The sequence below is a fragment of the Ambystoma mexicanum genome, chromosome 7p, assembly GCF_040938575.1.
Source record: "Ambystoma mexicanum isolate Mex_15411 chromosome 7p, UKY_AmexF1_1, whole genome shotgun sequence".
NCBI lineage: Eukaryota > Metazoa > Chordata > Amphibia > Caudata > Ambystomatidae > Ambystoma > Ambystoma mexicanum.
Window position 1 is genome coordinate 202,727,974 of NC_090939.1, and position 19,065 is coordinate 202,747,038.

General features: G+C 46.4%; 1 protein-coding gene across 3 annotated transcripts in view; it reads left to right on the top strand.

The window, feature by feature from the left end:
• Positions 1-19,065, top strand: part of BRWD1 (bromodomain and WD repeat domain containing 1) — a 3,236,587-nt gene that overhangs the window by 1,052,648 nt on the left and 2,164,874 nt on the right. For all 3 annotated transcript variants that reach the window (XM_069636064.1, XM_069636066.1, XM_069636065.1), the window contains exon 19: positions 14,300-14,480. In XM_069636064.1, the coding sequence (XP_069492165.1) occupies positions 14,300-14,480 (181 nt within the window). The remainder of the gene's footprint in view (positions 1-14,299; positions 14,481-19,065) is intronic.

Genomic DNA, 19,065 nt, shown 5'->3' on the forward strand with positions numbered 1-19,065 from the left:
TGGTACGGTACGCCTTTCTCCCTCTGCCATTCCGTGACTGGTTTCAGTGCTTTTCTTTTCAGGAGTGTGACGGAGGCAAGGTCTTGGTATAGGGAGATGGAGGCATCTCTGAACAGTATTCGTGGGGAGCTTCTTGCCTCCAGCATGATTTATTACTTGACTTTGAAATAGTGTAATCTTGCAAGGACGTCCGGCGGGGCTGAGGTGTTGGATCTAACTCTAGTTCTGTGGACCTTGTCGAGCACCAGGGGGGAGGAGTCTGGCAGGGTCAGGATGAAGTGGAAGAGGTCGCCCACGTAACGCTCCAGGTCTGCCTCTGGGATAGATGTGGGGATCCCTCTCAGGCGTATGTTATTGCGGCGGGAGCGGTTCTGAGTCCTCCTGCTTAAGTTCAAGTGCTTTGCACCGGCTTCTAACGCGTTCAGCCTGTCCGTCACTTCCCGATTTCGTAGCTGTGCTCGCACAGGGTGGTTTTCATCACCGTTGTCCTTGTCTCCAGCTCCCTCCCTCTCGCCTCCAGCACTGTGATAGTGCTCTTTACCTCCTCAGTGCCCTTCTGGAACTCTTTAGTTAGTGCCGCTAGGAGGTCCTGGCAGTCCGACTGTTAGGCAGAATCCTGTGCAGTTCCCTTAGGGAGCACTACAGAAGATTAGGACTACAGGTGAGAGCAACAAATCCCCTTTGCTATCAGCCTGTACCACAAAGATTTAGTTGGTAGCTGTGGCTGAGCAGTCAGATTTATCTCAAGAGGGAGATGAGCAATATTCAGGGTTTACACAATAGGCCTTCAGTACTATGGAACAAGGAAACACTTGGCAAAGCTTTGTATTAGAAAGGAATATATATTTATTTTATACACTTCTAGTTAAACACATTTATCACAGTTCTTAAGCAAATTAAATTCAGTCAAAGAAAGTATACAGAGCTCCCTTGTTAAATTGTAGATAAGTTTGAGCAAGAGTGAAAACTGAGCAAAACGGCACAGTGAAAACCAAACACAAATGGCACTCTAGCAATTTATTACAATGGAGGGAAAACACAAGTCATATAGAAATATCTTCTTACAGGCCCCAACAACACGTCCCATGAGTTTGTGAACCAGTTTAGGCAAGGCAGTACATCAATATAGCAAATACTTAAATGAAAACTGAGCAAAATGGCACTTCACAAGGTTTAAAAGTGGGAAGGAAGGGGTGGTTATAAGAGATAGGTGCACCAACACTGTTCTAGTTGAGAAGCAATCTAGTGAAGGCAGTTCTAATAAATTTGAGTCCGTGGTACAGGGCAAGGGCCCATGAGCAAAATGTTCTTGTAGCTGCAGTCAAGTCTTTAGTTAATGATTTTGAAAAGGTGGATGCAGAAGGTGAAAGACAATGTTGAGAGAGAGGGGCGGCCAACCCAACAGGTAGGTAAAGGATTTAAAACACCTTTAGCTCTACCACGCAGAAAGGGCGGCCTGGCGGAACAATGTACCTTTAAAATGAAGAAGTGGCTCCTGCGGTGGCGGTTGTTCCTGGTAGTTCCTGCAGTTCGGGGATCCAGCAGAGGAAGAGAGGCTCTTGTCGTGGAGGAAGGTTCGAGTTACTGCACTACCCAGGGATGAAACCAGCCGCGGTGCTGCCCGACGAATAAAAGGTACGCTCCTTTTAAATCGCGGTCCGGATGGACTGTTGCCTGGCTATCCAGTCTCCAAGAACAGGGTACTGGCGATTCGACCAAGGCAGGTCCAGGAAGGCGATTGACAAACTGGTTGGCCCCACCAGCTCAAGGGAAGAAGGCTCTTACAGATGAAGATCTTCTTTCGTCGTGTGGAGAACAATGGTGAGACACTGCAGCAGGGCTTCACCGGTGGTTGCAGATGTCTTTGGCTTCTCTCCTCTTCAGCTTCTTAGTTCCAGTGGCGACGTCTTGCTCTTCCAGTCCTCAGAAGCCGGCTTTTATGCAAAAGGATCCCCATTCATACAGCCTAGCTGTCACTCACACAGTGGAGTGGTCATCTTGGTTGGAGACGCTTCAGCCTATCAGGATAGTGTGACATGGGTTGCTGAGGCAACCCTGTCCAGGGGTCCTACTCCCCCTCCCACACAATGGACCCAACCCAGAATCAGTGGCGCCGAAAGGAGGGCTTCTTGGCAGAAGCCCGCCAAAAGGACGAACAAAGGACCCCCAACCTGGGTTAGGAGTTTAGAGAAAGACACGAGAAAGAAGTGATATTAAAGTTCTGGCAAATAAAACCTACCGAGTAAAGTTAATATTTAAATACACCGGCGCTATGTTAGAGGCTGTCAGAAAATGTGGTAGCCTCGAACAATGGGAAAATCCCATACGAAAATATTTGCGGTCGAATATTTATGGTAGTAACCACTGTGTAAAACCTTAAACTATTGAGTTACTCATCTGTCTGAAAAGGGATGATTAGTAATCACCCATACCTTTAACTCCTGACAAAATGGACTAGGATCATACCATAATTTTGACATTAAATCTTTTTAATTTTTATATAGAACACTCAATAAAGCATTGTTACAACAACTTGTTTTAAAACACTTCATGTAACCCAAGATTATGACCCACATGGTAGGCATAACACCAATCTAATGGGAAAAATATACCACAAGACTTTTTTACAACATTAAAAATTTCACAAACACATAACAATTAACATCCGCTAGATATTTAAACAATGTGTCGATTATCAACATATCCCGAAATGTTTCAGTTCTTCAGGCTTTCAAATGCTAGAACTTTCTTCAGGGGAGAACCTTATTTCATAGGTTTTCACCACCATGTGATCCTGAGTCAACAAGAATAATAATCCACGTGAGGAATCGCCTAAAAAATGACACCCAAACAAGAAGCATCAGACAGTGAGCCATAAAATTATCAATATCAAAAAAGCCCATCTGGACATCACAAGTACTGCCCAAAACGGCTCACCAGGGAAGGCCAAAAGCTTGGTCTTCCCCTTAAAACTACAAGCTACTGTACCTCTATAAGTGGTGGTCAGTAGCGTCGGGGACACAGTCCCATCAGATAGCAACAAACTTCTTATATCAAGTTTTTCTCAGTCAATGGGCACTTCAAGTAGCCCTTCTGGATATACGACCTGCATTTTGAGTTAAAACAAACATCACACTTAAGACTACCACCGCTGCACCTACTAGTACAGCACACCAATAGGAAGAAACCACACCATGTGTTACTACAATGCCACCTCAAGAACATGTGACGCCACATATTTACACCAACTTAATATAATCACCCATGTGTCTTCCATCACCTTAAGTCATCCACATATATCACCTCTAGTCTGTTAGACTTTACTCCGGGGCCCAGCTCTTAGAGGCACCACACAGGAAACCGCAATTGTGTGCAGCATAGCTTTAGTACTACACATGGAGGAAAGCACCAGATGGTTACCGGGGGAATTCTACAAGAAATACAAAGACACCCTGGCCCCACAGCTGCTAGAGATGTTTCAGGAGGCATATGAGGAGGGAAGGTTGCCACAGAGCCTGTCGGAATCGGTCATTGTTAGGCAGAATTATATGCAGTACCCTTTGGGAACTTTACACACAATAAAGACTACAATTGACAGTACAATTTCACCTTTGGTACAAGCCTGTACTACACAGTTATAGTGGTAGCAGTAGTGGAGCAACCGGACTTATCTCAAGAGTAAGTGAGCAGTACAAATAGTTACACAAAAGACAGCAATTACTATGGTTCAGGCAAACACTGACTTAAGGTTTCTAAGTAAAGGAATATATATTTATGTACTCAACCGTTGTGTAACATTTCACTATTATAAGCAAGGTAAGAAATCGCAATCATAAATACACCACACCACTTCCCATAAATTCCAGACAAGTTAAGCTCACAAAATGAAGTTGGAGCAAAATGGCACTCCAGCAATTTAAAAGGGAGGGAAAGACAAAGTTATTAGAAATTGGGCAAAACCAACAGGTAAGTAATCCGAGCAAGGGAACAAGAGGGACTACAGGGTTAAAATCAGATAGAAAAGGCTTAGGGCCAAAGTCAATGGTTTAAAAGTCTTTTGCTCAAGATAATAGGTTCAATGTAGTTCGCAGTAAAGTTTGTGGCACAGATTCCGGACGAGGTTGTTGATAGAAAAGTTAGTTGAAAGAGAAGAGAAGGGCAAGCCCTCGGATTGGAGAAAGATTTCAAACACTTTCACCACGGTTGAACGAAACGGACAACCGGATATGCACAGTACCTTTAAAACTGAGGGGGAGCTGTAGCTGAGGCGGACGTTCCTGGTAGTTCCTGCAGGCTCACGGTTCCTGAAGCGACCGTCGGACTGATACAAAGTAGGAAGACTGGAGAGTCCTGCCACACCCAGGGAAGAAGCCAGCAGCAGAGTAAAACAGCGAATAAAAGGTGCTCTCCTTAAAACCCAAGCAGGGTCCGACCTTCCTGGCTATCCGGCCCACTGTAGCTCTGTACAAAAAATTCGACCAGAGGGAGGGGTCCTGGCTTGTAGTTGGGGCAAACTGGTTGGTCCCATCAGCTCAAGGGAAGAAGTTTCCTGGAGGATCTTCCGTCATCGGATTTGGAGATTCGGACCTGCAGCAGGGCTTCACCGGGCGGTTCAGTCATGGTAGCGGGCCTCTTCTTCCAGTTCCTCATTGGTCCTTTAGTTCCAGTGGCGACTCTGCTCTTCCAGGCCCAGAGACCTGCTTTTTATGCAGTTTTCCCCCATTCATACAGCCTGGCTGTCAATCACACAGCAGGGTGGCTGGCCTGGCAAGGCCAGTCTCCTTAGCCAATCAGACAAGAATGCGACTTCTGTTACTAAGGCAACCCATGGCAGGGGTCCAAAGATCCCTCCCTCACATCCTGCCCCTCTAGACAATCAGGCGCCTTAAGGAGGGCTTCTGTGTAGAAGGCCCGCGAAAAGACAGTGAACAAAGGAATCATCCCCGGTTTGGCACGCAGAGAAAAACACGAGAAAGACTTTAACAAAAAGAAATGGCGAATAAACCCAGCCGGAACAAAAATAAAATGTATTTGGTCAAGCTGGTTTATGTTCGAGGCTAATATAATAGCCTGGGACAATACCACGTTTATATAATATAATCGTGGTAGGAAAATTAGGGTAGGTACCACTGCCACTAACTTAAAGTTAAGGGAGCAAAACAAGGCTCCAAGGGGCACAGACAAAAAGGGATAAGAGTTAACCCTTTCCAGTACTCCACGTAAACGGGGTGCACTGGGTCTGCAGTTTAAAGTGACTATATAAAGTTAATGGCAACTTTACCTGTTTCTGGGGGGCCAGTAGTCCGCCCCAGAAAAATGTAGTCATTGGGAAGTCTCAAAGACAACCCTGTGTCACTGCACTGAATGTGCTGTGTAATACACACAAAGTGGTGCACATGGAGTAGGTGAGGCTCCAGTGCCCAAGATCACACAAAGTGAAAACACACACAGCAAAACACATGTAAGAGTGGGAAAAATGCTCACACTCTTACCAGGTGAAAAATGAAACCCTGGAAATCCAGCAAAGCTGCTGAGGGACTCATTAGGTAAGGGGAATCAGCCATTTATTGAGAATTCTCCCGAACAGTCATCATACCCATATTGAAACCGGGGAAGCTGCCTCTTGAGTGCGGCTTCTATAGACCAATCTCCCTTATCGATCAGGACTTCAAAATCCTGACCGCAGCCCTAGCGATCCGACACAAGCGGGTCATATACATGCTGGTGCACCCAGACCAAATGGGATATGTACCAGGGAGAAACAAGACATGGAATCTGCGTAGACTCCACCATGTTATTGAGAGCACGAACCAAGAACAGGGGGAACGTGCGGTAGCATCACTAGATACCATTAAGGCATTTGATTCAGTGAACTGGGACTGGCTCCCAGGGGCTCTCGCCCATTTTGGGATAGGGGAGGGATTCCTCCGCTGGATTCGGCTTCTTTACAGTGATCCCAGAGCAAGGGTGAAAACGGTTAGGCACATCTTGGAGGGGTGGAAGATTGGCAGGGGAAAAAGCAGGGATGTCCACTATCCCCCATGCTATATATACTGGCTCTGGAGCCATTTGCCATTTTCCTCAGGGCAGAGTACGGGAACGCAGGAATAGAAATAGACTGGGTGATACTTAATTTCGATATATGCAGATGACATACTCCTCTGTCTGGAACCCAAGGGAAAACATGCCAGTCCTGCTAGAAGCACTGGGGGAATTTGCCAGACTGTCGGATATCACGTCAACAAGGAGAAATCCTCGCTCTTTCCCCTGGCAGGCTTGAGGGAGGCCACCCCTGACCAGTTTCCGAGCCTGGGACTCACATGGACACCAACCACTTTCCGCTACCTGGGAGTGGACATGCACCACAGCAACGCACAATCCCAATACACAAGCGGCCCTAGCCAAAATAGAAAAAAGCTATGACGTCTGGAAGACACTCCCACTGGGGATGATAGGAAGAGCAGCTCTATTGAAGATGATGGTCCTGCCCCGCCTACTGTATTACTTCACTTATATCCCATATAATATTCACAGGACCTTTGTTGGACGAATACACACACTGGCAAGAGTTCCTGTGGGGCGGGGGGAGGAACAGGATAGCGCTGAAAAATCTACAGAGAAATTATGAATGGGCGGGTGATCAAGCTACCAGACTTCGAACGCTACTACCTGGCAGGACAACTCCATTTCGTTGTGAAATGATTGGGGGATGACACATTTATAGATGCATTGCTTTTTCAGCCAGCAATACGACACTATTACTTGAGGGAACTCCAATGGATGGACAAGGCCCTGGCCAAACCACTCCCTACTATTGTTCAACTGGGCCTTAATCTGTGGAGGAGGGCGTGGAAGATACAAGGGGCGTGTGACCCCTATTCAAGACAAATGCCGCCCGCGAGACTAGTCGACATTCACACGGGGTCTGTTAGGAAGAATTCTCATTTTGTGACTAATTTTCCTCACCTAGTGAGTCCCCCAGCAGCTTTACTGGATTTCTGGAGTTTATTTTTTCCACTTGGTAAGAGTGTGAGCCTTTTTCCCACTTTTACATGTGTTTTGCACTGTGTATGTCTACTGTTTGTGTGATCTTGGGCTTTGAAGCACACAACTCCATGAGCCCCAATTTTTATGTGTTACACAGCACCTTCAGTGCAGTGACACAGGGTTGTCTTTAAGACTTTCCACTGACTCCATTTTTTCTAGGGCTGACTACTGTCCCCCAGAAACAGGTAAAATTGCCATTTACTTTATGTAGTCATTTAAAGCTACAGACCCAGTACACCCCATCTTACATGGAGTACTGGAAAGGGTTAATTCCTATCCCTTTCTGTCTGTGCCTCTCTGAGCTTTGTTTTGCTCTTTTAACATTTAGACTTGGCTGGTGGCAGTGGTATCTACCCTAACATTTCTACCGCGATTATATTATATAAACGTGGTATTGTTCCAGGCTATTATAGTAGCCTCGAACATAAATATGCTTGACCAAATACTCTTTCTTTTGGCTCCGATCGGGTTTATTCGCCATTTCTTTTTGTTAAAGTCCTTCTTGTGTTTTACTTTGCGCGGCAAACCAGGTTTGCCTTCTTTGTTCACCGTCTTTTGGCGGGCTTCTGCAAAGAAGCCCTCCTCTTGGCACCTGGGTGTCTAGGTGGGCTGAATGTGAGGGAGGGGTGTAGTCACCCCCTGCACAGGGTATCCTAGGAAACCCAAGTCGCACTTTGCTCATACTGGACCTGTTTAATAGCACGGAAGGGCAAGACGCGACAGAACCCCCGGTGACCGTGTGAGCGAGGGAACTCTGAGGGGGCTGTGGACATGTTGCAAGGGGTCTGACGCGGGAGCAGGGTTAATCGATGCTGAACATGATGTACAGACAAGGAGAGAGGCAAGCCGATGTGCAAAGGAGTTCGAAAGATAGTGCGGATCCCAAAACGAAGTGCCAGTTGTAGTGTAATGTTTGTTGTTATGGTTGGTGTTTGTTTAGTGTTGGAAATTAATAAAGAGTAAAAAAAAAAAATACAACAAAACGTGATGGGTGAAAGGTTTTGAATAAATCTGAACCACTGGCAGTGCTTTGGGCAACCTTCCACACCACTGTTCTTTAGCCCGTCTGCACCATTGCACAAGGGGGGTCCAGCCATATGCAATCAGTCAGGCACTGCCACCAATGGTAGCAGCCCAGCCCGAACTGCTGGGCCAGGTCCCCTCTTCACAGAAACGCAAGCAACCCCAGACATTTTTGCAGCCTTATTGGGCCTCCTCAGTGAGGTGCAGCTTGGTTCCCTATGGCGCAGCGAGCAAGGGACACACATCTAGGCATACCCTCTCTCACATAGGGATACAAACTACAACCAAAAAAGTGATGGGTGGAAGGTTCTGAATAAATCTGAACCACTGGCAATGCTCTGGGCAACCTTCCACACCACCGTTTTAGCCTAACTAGGCCATTGCAAAAGGGGGTCCAGATATATGCAAATCAGTCAGTTACTGCCACCAATTGTAGCAGTCCAGCCCTAACTGCGGTGGGACCAAGCCTGATCTGCATATGGTCTTTGCCCTTTTGTAATGGCTTGGAGGGTAGCCCAGAGCAATGCCAGAGGTTAAGATGTATTCTAAACCTTCCAGCCATCACCCCTTTTGTTTTGCTATAGATAAATGGATATTCTTGTGCGTTTCAGAACTGGAAGAAAAAAGGTCTGGGGCAGTAGCCTTCTTTTTTGTTTAAGGGGGGGCCTGGTTCTGGAAGGCAAGGTAAGTATCACAGCAAAATAAAGGATAGACCAGGCTACCACTCACTTAGGCGTGTGTGTGTGGGGCAGGGGGTGGCTATTCAAAGAAACCAGTAGTTGCTTAAACTAGCTGTAGATGATCAGACTTGAAAAATGTCATAAAACAAAGTTTATTTGAGGAAACATATTAAAATACATACATCAAAAAAGGTGGTACAGTTGTTACCCAAAAAAAAACAAATGAGCATGTGTCTTGGCATTGGCAGGAAAAGATCACCATAGATGATTTAACATAGAAAAAATGATTTATGTGTAGTAACAGATACTCAACACATGTTCTCTGTCGACACAGATTGGGTGTTTCTGGCTTGGAGACCCAGATTAGGGTTTGTCAGTCAGATAAGTCCAGCAATTCCTTGGCCCTGCTACTGATAGTGCCTTGAAATATTCTGCCAGTATCGAGGCCTGTTGCCCCTGCTAATACTGATGTGCCTTGTACTCTGTTGACTGTTTCTATGACTGCTGCCCCAAGTAAAAGTGTTGCGCCCTGTACCTTGGTGCCTGCTTATATGACTGCTGCCCCGGCTAATACTGATGCGCCTTGTACTTTGTTGCCTGTTTCTATGACTGCTGCCCCAAGTACAAGTGTTGCGCCCTGTACCTTGGTGCCTGCATATGACTGCTGCCCCTGCTAATACTGATGCACCCTGTACTCTGCTGCCTGTTTCTATGATTGATGCCCCTGGTAATAGTGCTGCGCCTTGCCCTGTATTGCTAACTCGCACTGTGGCAACTCCTGCCACCACCGACCACACCCTGCAACCTAAGGACACCACATTATACTGTGCCTTAGTTAACGCCCGGTCCCTGCCGGCGCACCCTCTCGATATTCACGACCTTATCATCTCTAATAAACTTGACCTACTCTTCATTAGTGAAACCTGGCTAAACGATACATCTGGCCCTGCCCTCTCACTTGCCATCCCGGAAGGGTATTCCATCCATAGACAAGATCGCTCCACTCATAGAGGTGGGGGGTGGCTGTCATTGCCAAGGAGAATCTACAATTCAGAAGGATTCAAGCAGACTTGGGTCAGAGCTCTAACTACCTCCTGCTCAAACTCCAGCTCTCAGCCACCTGTACCATTGCTTTCCATGCTGTCTACCGCCCGCCTGGGCCGAGCACTGACTTCCAGGAAGCCCTAATTCACTCGCTTTCAGACAATCTAAAAAGCTCATCTAAAGTTATCCTCCTAGGTGACTTTAACCTCGGTCTCGATGACTCTAAGGACTCCCGCGCCACTGCCCTCAATAAAGCTCTCTCCAACCTTGGGTTCTCCCAATCTATCTCCAGGCCCACCCACTCTAAAGGGCGGACGCTAGACTGGGTTCCCCACCACAACTGCACCCTTGAGGTCAAAGACATCTCCCCTATCCCTTGGTCTGACCACCATTGCATTAAATTTGACATCACCACATCAAAAGGGCCGCATAGGCCAGCGATTTCGCTCCCTGCCGCACTCACCAGAAGCTCTCGGCAGCTCACAAAGGAGAATCTTACTAAACATCTCCTGTTACCTGCACTAGCTCCGCCCTTCTCTAATGATCCATCAGTACTTGCTAAAGACTTCAAAAGGATCATCACCAAACCCGTGGACACTGTAGCCCCTCTTCCCCTCAAAAAAGCAAAAAAGGTCAAACATATCAATGCCTGGTTCACCCAGGAGCTCTCACAGCTACGTCAAAAAAAAAGAGCTGCACTCTCTGCCTGGAAGAATGACCCCAAAGACACCACCAAAGCAGCTTTTAAGGCCCTATCCACTGAATACAAAAAAGCCATAATCAAGGCTAACGCGTCCTCCTTCAACGCTAGGATTTCAGAAGCCAAATCAGGGACCAAAGAAATCTTCTCCATCTTTAGAGAGCTTGAGACCCCTGCCTCCCCCCTCCTACTCTCCTAAAAGATGAAGCCTGGTGCAACAAAATTCAATCCGCCATGCTGGATAAATTGGACACTCTTCACGCCAAGATCCTTGCACACCAAAAAGCACTCAACAACCTTCTAGCCAAACACATTGGCTCCCCTGCTCCATTAGCTGACACCAGCCAAGCCCCTCTGTTTGAGTTAAAGGACATGACTGAAACCGAAGTCGTTGCCCTCCTTAGATCCATCAAGCCCTCCAATTGTAAAGGGGACGTCTGCCCAGCCCAGGTGATCAAGGACTGTGCCCCCGCCCTTGTCCCCCTCATCACTGCCTTCATTAATGCCTCATTCAAGTCTGGCCATGTTCCAGCTGACCTCAAGGAAGCATGGGTTTGTCCGCTCATCAAAAAACCCTCCCTAGACCCCTCGGTCCCAGGGAATTATAGGCCCATTACCACTGTCCCATTTTTACTAAAAATCTTGGACAAAGCAGCATACCTAAAAGTTCAAAAATTCCTTGAAGATAACCATCTTCTTGGTCTTCGGCAGTCAGGCTTCAGGCCAAGACATGGCACCAAAACGGCACTTCTTGACCTCAAAAACCAGATGGACGGCCTCAGAGATGCAGGCAAACCTGCTCTACTCCTCCTTTTGGACCGATCACCTGCATTCGATCTGGTGGATCACAAGACCCATCTTGCCACCGCAGCCAACCTCTCCCCGACTGCCTGCAACTGGATAACCTCCTTCCTACAGGACAGAGCAATGAAGTTCTTCTCCGACTCTTCCTGCGCTGACCCGAGCATCATCCAATGTGGCGTCCCACAGGGATTATGCATCGCCCCAACCCTCTACAACCTCTTCACGAGGCCGCTGTTCAAGATCCTTGACGCCCTGGGCATCTCATACACAAACTATGCTGATGACACACAGGTGCTTATCCCCCTCTCTGGGGACTACCTGTCTGACCTGAACACGCTCAACTCCATTTACACCACGATCCAATCTTGGATGGCAGAAAACTGGTTATGCCTCAACAGCGAGAAAACCGAGCTTCTGCTGATTGGCTCCCCGTCCACCCTGGGCAAGCTGGACAAGCAATACAACTCCTTCACCATAGATAACATTCCCATCCCTGTCTCCCAAACAGTCAAGACCTTGGGTGTCTACCTGGACCCGAACTTGAACATGAACAGGCAGGTCAATGCCATTACATCCTCCTCAGCCTACTACTCCAAACTGCTCAACGCAATCAGACCGTACCTCTCCCAACAGAATTGCCTAACTATCGCCAGGGCAATCATTGGCTCAAGAGTGGACTATTGCAACACCCTTCTTATAGGGACGTCAGGAAAAAACCTAGCTAAACTCCAACTAGTCCAAAACCATGCCCTATGTGCCGCCACTGGACTATCACGCAGGGAACACATCTCTGACCTCAGGCGTCCGGTCCACTGGCTACCAGTCAAGGAAAGAATCTTGTTCAAAACCCTTGCCCTCACGCACAAATGTCTTCACGATCAGGCCCCTATATATCTCGTCCAGAGATTTTCTAAACCCTGTGCTTCCAGGCCCTCCAGAGTGGCCTACTCCAATTTACTAACTGTGCCAAAAACCCGCAGAGTGCGTGCTGGTGGCACGAGCTTTCCCACCATGGCATCCACCCTCTGGAACTCCCTTCCACCGCACATCAGACGACTCAACTCTCACACTGCCTTTCGCAAGGCCATCAAGACTAGTCTCTTCAAATAATGTGCCTGTTTTTTGTTTGCTACCCTGGACCTATGTATCTGTAACACTGTATGTATATTCTAAGAACTCTTCTGGGACAGCTTTTTTGTAACCCTTAATCAAGCCTTCTTACGCACCGTTTATCAGCACCTCTATGCCTTAGGGCTGCAGTGCGCTTTACAAATGTAAAAAATAAAAATAAAATAAATACAATAATTATGGACACAAAGGTATTGTTGATGGTGAGATGACTTTTGGGGGCTCCAAGCTTTCTTCAGGACAATAAAGGGGTTAACTAGATGTATAATTGGTCATCTAAAACAATAAAAATAGAACGAATGAAAAAGGGAAAAGTGTGATCATTTTCATTCATTTTTAATTGAATGCAGGAAGAGTAGGTCTGACCCTCACCTTTGGTTAGTGACGCCTAGGGAGGCGAAAAATCGGAGAAATTGAATGTCTTTCAAAAATTTGAAAATCCTTGTTTCGCCCTGCATGCATAAATTGTATTTTTTCAGATTTCAAAACAATATGTGCCCTGGTTTTCTTAAACTACAGCACTACCTTTGTAACTTTTTTATCATTATTGTGTATGGACAACTTATTGACAACTTCTTCACTCATTTAAGTGATGTTTGAAGGTACGCAGCTGAACATTGACATTTTCTTCTGTATCCCCTTGAGTCCCTGGAGTTTTTTGCCAAACCTTGGAATTTTAGCAATTTAAACTTATTTTCAACTGATTTACATGTATTAAATCACAGCATTGCGCTACTGATATAGAATTGTTTTAGGATACGTTTTCCATTTTGTTGCTACATAGTATCTATCAATACATTTCCATCAATGTAATGAGACTATACTGGTCTGCTACTATACATCTAAATATATTTTCTTTTGGTGGCCCTCTGGCCAACATTGGAAAAGTGTTAAAAAATGTGAACCCACTTTACTCCATATAGGTTCTGTATTATGTAAATGGCTCAACATGTTTTTAATCATTTCACTATGTACTAGAGGTTGTGGTCGATCAGTCGCTTTTCATGCACTGCCCTTTTAGGTCTTGATTATAATTGTGTAAATGCATTTTTACTATTCTCTAGGGTTGCCTTTTTACCCCACTCTTTAACCTTATGAAAACGTTTACCACCAAGTCGTAGTCATACAGTGTGTCTTACTACGTGTCTTATGTAATCTAAAGTATTTATCTTCTCCTGATATACCTGTTCTATCTGACCAAACACCAACATTTTCTTGTATACAGCTCTGCTTCCACCATCCCTCCCCAAGTCTATTCTTCATCCTACCGTCCTTAACCAAATCAGACTGCCTTGTCACCCATCTGTCTCCCGCTTTGCCCTTCCCCTCCATTGCTTTCCCTGCTCTTTCCACAGACCACAGTCGGGTTCGACACCCTGGGCAGGGTCATCATTTGCTCACTCAGAGGAGGATTCAGAGCTTTAAGACAACTATGGTGGTGTTTTGCCCATTATAAGAACTAATTAGCATATGAGTCATTCTAAATAGTGTTCATTTTAAGTGTACCTGTGCATTATATATCTCTTTGGGGCGTACTGTATCTTTCCACTTATCGTCTTACCTTCCTTGCATGAAGCTGGACTGTCCTACCATAGCTACCAGTAAAACAAGTTTGGTGTAGTTTTTGACTGTAACCTTGTGTGCCCTGTTTAGATGATTTCACACATCTCACTATAGGGCCATGGAAAAATATCCCTAAACCCTGTTCATAGCACTAGCTCTGCTCAATATATATTCAAAGTGTTAAGTCCTGTATTTTGAGTGCACCAAGAATGATGGGTATGTAAACAAATAAGAATTGTTTCTCGGTTCTCAGACCAGGATACGGGACTAGGGAAGTCTGTCTAATTTTTCCCTGTTACTTTTTCTGCAGGTAGAGGTCCAAGTTTAGATATTCAATCACCACCTAATATCGGTCTCCGTCGCAGTGGCCAAGTTGAAGGTGTTCGACAAATGCACCAAAATGCTCCTCGAAGTCAGATTGCCACAGAACGAGACCTGCAAGCTTGGAAACATAGAGTTGTTGTACCCGAACTACCAAGTAGTATAAGCAGGTATTTCATTTTGATTCATTTTCTAATTACCAAACAGTTTGTCTTGCCAAAATATAGCCTGCCCCCCCAATTCATCCTTTCAAGACGGAGTTTTTACTGAAACTGTAAAATCACATAGCCTCCAAGGACCTGTGTTAAGGCATGCTATGGACTGGTGACAAGGAAGTGCACATAGGACTTTGTGCGATGGGACAGGTGACTGACTACACTCTAGAATGAGCTGATCCCACTTTGCACAACTGCCAGATAGACACGTGTACATATTTTACTAACACTAGCTGCAATTCCTTGCGAGGGACGATGGCTTTTTTGTCATTATATATCCCAGTGGTTCCTTCCATAGGTCCCTCATAGTTTCCTTCCTTCTCTCCTTCCTTTTGTACTTCTACTATGCTGCTTTTGAATCGTCATATGAGGGAAGGTATCTTTTGGAAGAAGTTATTTACCTTTGGTTATGTGTTTCTGTTTCTGATGGATACAATCTTCTTCCCACACATTCCTCATTCACCCTCCCTATCTGCTTTTCTGTGATCTCTGAGGGAAGTCAAAATTGGTGTAGCTTATGGCTCCCCTAATAGGGCCAGCGACTCCTATGAGTAAGTGCTGGGCAACTCTGTGTTCCCTGGTGAATGTTTAAAAGGTCTCCAAGGCACTCCGGTATTTCTTTAAAATGGGAATCTGGCAATAAGATTGTGCATCAGAAAAAACATTATGAAAGGAAAGCAGGTTGCTCCTCCCCAGCATACTCTACGGTAAATCACATGCCTTTTAGAATACTATCATACAGGGGGTCATCTTGAATCACATTCTGTTCATATACTTTTGTACTGCACACATCACCACCGTAGTGGGCTTGCGAGACCCTTGATCAAATGTAGGTGCATTGTGATCCGCCCAAGGTAACAACCAATTTGTGGTGTGAACAAATCAGCGAAAAAGATGACTGTGAAGGAAAATAGGGAGAAGGTATAAGACAAGACAGAAGGAACTAAGTTAAGTTATACATGGTGTTAGGATAGGCTCAGCTTTACTTAGCTCAGAATTGGGAGACTGTCTCCCTTAGTGGATTTCTTCAATTTTTAAATGGGCCCAGCGGAGTCTGGAACTCCTGAAGTCGTCCCTGGAAAAATTGGTGTAAGTTAGCATAACTATTCCTGCATACCTATTCCCACCATAAGATTGCATCAGTGTAAAATGTTTCTCCTATCTCTCTTGCAGACTAAGATCTGTGGAGGTCTGGTCAAGGATCTCACCTTGGCCTTCCCCATAGAGGTGGGACTGGGAAAGAAACCTTTCTTAACTTACCTTTGGAACACTTACTGGCAGCCTTTGGATTGGGGGTAGCTAGTGTCACAATCCAATAGCAAACCCACCTGAAGAGTGTGACTTGTGGAACTGTGACTTTTGGCACTAGTCCTCATTCTTGATCAGTGCTGGACTTAAGCAATATGGATCTTGTCCTAGGTTGCTCTGTCAGGTGCTCTACTCCTTTTTACTTAACCGTCTTTACTTGTTTTTAAATCGACAGTTTTTCGGATTCTCACTTGCTTTACCCAACAAAGATATTTACAGTGTTTCTTCTAACTAGGCTAACTGTTGCATAACTGTTTTAAGGCAAAGTGTTGGTGTTCGATTAGTAGAACCCACCCCATGCTGAATGTATATGATAGTGGTTTTGTGACAATACTTAACTTGCATTTTCAATTGCTTAGAGTATCTTAAAGGCTGCGTTTGGCTAGACATCAGTGTCTTTCCAATTCACCAGAAAAAGTTGGTCTCTGTAAGGGTGCAGAAGTAAGGCTCTGACACGGTAGGGTCATGATTATTAGAAACATTTATTCAAAAGGAAAAGAAAACCCTATCTCGCCCTAACTCCAAGAGGTTTCCCCTAACTCAACTGAAATAGCTAGTGTCAGAATGTCCAAGGCAAAAGTCTCAATGTCAGAATCTTAACTCTGTCCCTCACGTCCAATTTAAACTAAAGTTCAATTGTGTTCTTTCCAGCCCAAGGGTAGTGGTACCTTTCCCCTGGACAAAGCACCGTTCTGGAATTTTCAGACCTTGAATTGCGGATTATCTCCCTTCCCCAGCCTTGTTCAGGCTCCTCGTAAAGTTCAGCAACTGTTGGGGGAAATCCCATCCCCTGGTTGGCACTTAGCAGGCTTCTTTTTCTGTCCCTGACCCTGATTGGTAGACCTGGTTCCTTTTCACCAGGCACAGCTGTACACACAAGGAGCTTGGACGTGTTTCCAAACTGGAGTGGGTCCTTGACCATTGTTGGCAAACCTGGTTTCCTCCCACCAGGCACTGCAACGAAGAAATACAACCTGGATGCACTCCCCCAAGCTGTTGTGGGTCCCTGACCCTGGTTGGCAGACCTGGTTTCCTCCCACCAGGTACTGCGGCAGGCTGTGGTGGCACATACAGATTTGGTTTACTCGCCTGCCATGTATTGCATGTACTGTATCAGTTTCACAGTTCTCTTTATATAGGTGCGGGTCCCAGACTCGCACATCTGACTTTAGTTTCCCACTTTGTAGGCTTGTTTCACCCTCCATCCAAGCCTTAGTATAAGCCTCTGTCCAATGAACTGTTCCTCCCATGGTTGCAGGGTCGCAGACCCTCCTTTCCCAGCCACCACCTCCTTAGACTTTTAGCGCCTCTCCAGTCACCCGCATACCTTAATATGCGGTCTGAGTGGGTGTCGGCTCCCCTGGAGCAGTTGGGCTCTGTCACGGGGTTCCAGTGGCATTTGGGAGTGCCTCACGCTCCGCGGCGGCTCTGCAGTTTTGATGTTCCCAGCATAGCGATTCCTTGCCTGCTCAATCCCCGGGTCTCACGGATGCCCAAGGTTTCAGCCAGCCTTCTGGCCGTGTGGTCCTCTCGTCCTGGACTGGCATTGGACTCTCTCCGATCTCAGCATCCCTGTCAGCTTCCGCCTCCACTCCTGGTCTGTGCTTGCTCTGGCAGTTCTTGCAGGGAACGCTTGAGACTTCATCAAGTCATTCTTTTTTAACGCGGCTTCTTCCTATCAGGTCTTGATGACCACTAGAATGCACAAAGTGATTCTGGTAAGTATTATATACTGCTCTGCTCCTCCTCCTCGCCCCAGTACTGAGTGAGGCATGATGTTATAGCTCATGTTGTGTCAGGCAGGGGTTTTCGCCCCCTTTGTCGTCTTTGAACTGAGAGGCTGTGGTCCGTCTGCCATGGGAAGAGGTAGACACTTCCCTAGAGGGTAGGGAACAGGTGCCCAGAGGGGTAGCTTTGCTGTGGCACCCACCTCACCCGAGGGCGCTAAGCTTCAGTGACTTGTTTTACTGCCTGTCTCCAGTGGGGGAGTGGGGTGGAGTGGCTTTCCTTCAGTACAGAATGGTCAAAGACCACATCCGACACTTGGGTCTTACAGGTCTGGATTTGAGGGCGATCAGGCTGCCCCTGGTCACTTACTTCCCCTCTGTGATTCACAAGGCTGTGCTGATCCTGACTGACAACACAGTGGCCATGCACTACCTCAACAAACGGGGTGGTGTAGGGTCTTTGCCCTCTGCAGAGAAGCAATGCAACTGTGGTTCTGGGCTCTGGAGAATAGGGTCTCTGACGGCGGCTCATCTTGCCAAACAAAAGAATGTCATAGCGGATGCCTTGAACAGACAGACTTTGGCCTCCCACAAGCTCTGTCGGGAAGTTCTGGAGATCTTCGCCCTTTGGGTGACTCTTCAGGTGGACCTCTTTTCTTCTAGTGCCAACAAGAAGTGTGAGCTGTTCTGCTCCAGGGAATCTCCTTAGTTGGGGAGCTCTGGGGGATGCACTGATGGTTGAGTGGATTTTTGACCACCTTTATGTGTTCCCACCTATCCCTGATATTCCGTTGGTTCTCAGGAGATTTTCTGTTTTGGAACCGCATTTATCCTGATCGCTCAGGACTAGACCCGCAGAACGTGGTATCCGGAGTTGCTGGACCTGTCCATCTGCCCTCCCTGGTGCCTCCCGAGGAGAGTAGACTTGCTCTCCCAATTGGAGAGGCGGGCGCCTCACTTGATCCTCAGCATCCTGAACATTCATGCTTGGCTACGGAGAGGCTGAGATACAAGGAATGGGACTTGTCGGATGTCATCCTCAATGTGCTCCTTTGAGGCCGAAAGGCCACTTCGAAATCCATTTATGCCTGCAGGTGGGGTACTTTTCGATTTAGCTGGAAGAGGGACCTGGATCCTTTATCCTGTCCTCTGTCCCTTGTGTTGGATTTTTTGCTTTCCTTGGCCCAAGCTGTCCTGCAGATTGGCATTGTGAAGGGTTACTTCACCGCTATTTCTGTGTTCAAAAGGTCCCCAGAACAGGGCTAGTTGCTCACAATACCCACTGTTATCCAGTTTTTGAGGGGTTTGTGTAACCAATTTAGGCCCGCCAGTTTGTGGTACCGGCATGAGATTTGAATTTAGTTTTAACATTTCTTATGGGTGCTCTATTTGAGTCACTTAATTTCTGTTCTATTAGATTGTTCACGCTGAAGGTGATTTTCCTGGTTGCCATCACTTCTGGGAGACCGGTGAGTGAACTCCATGATATTTGCTGTTTTACCTTT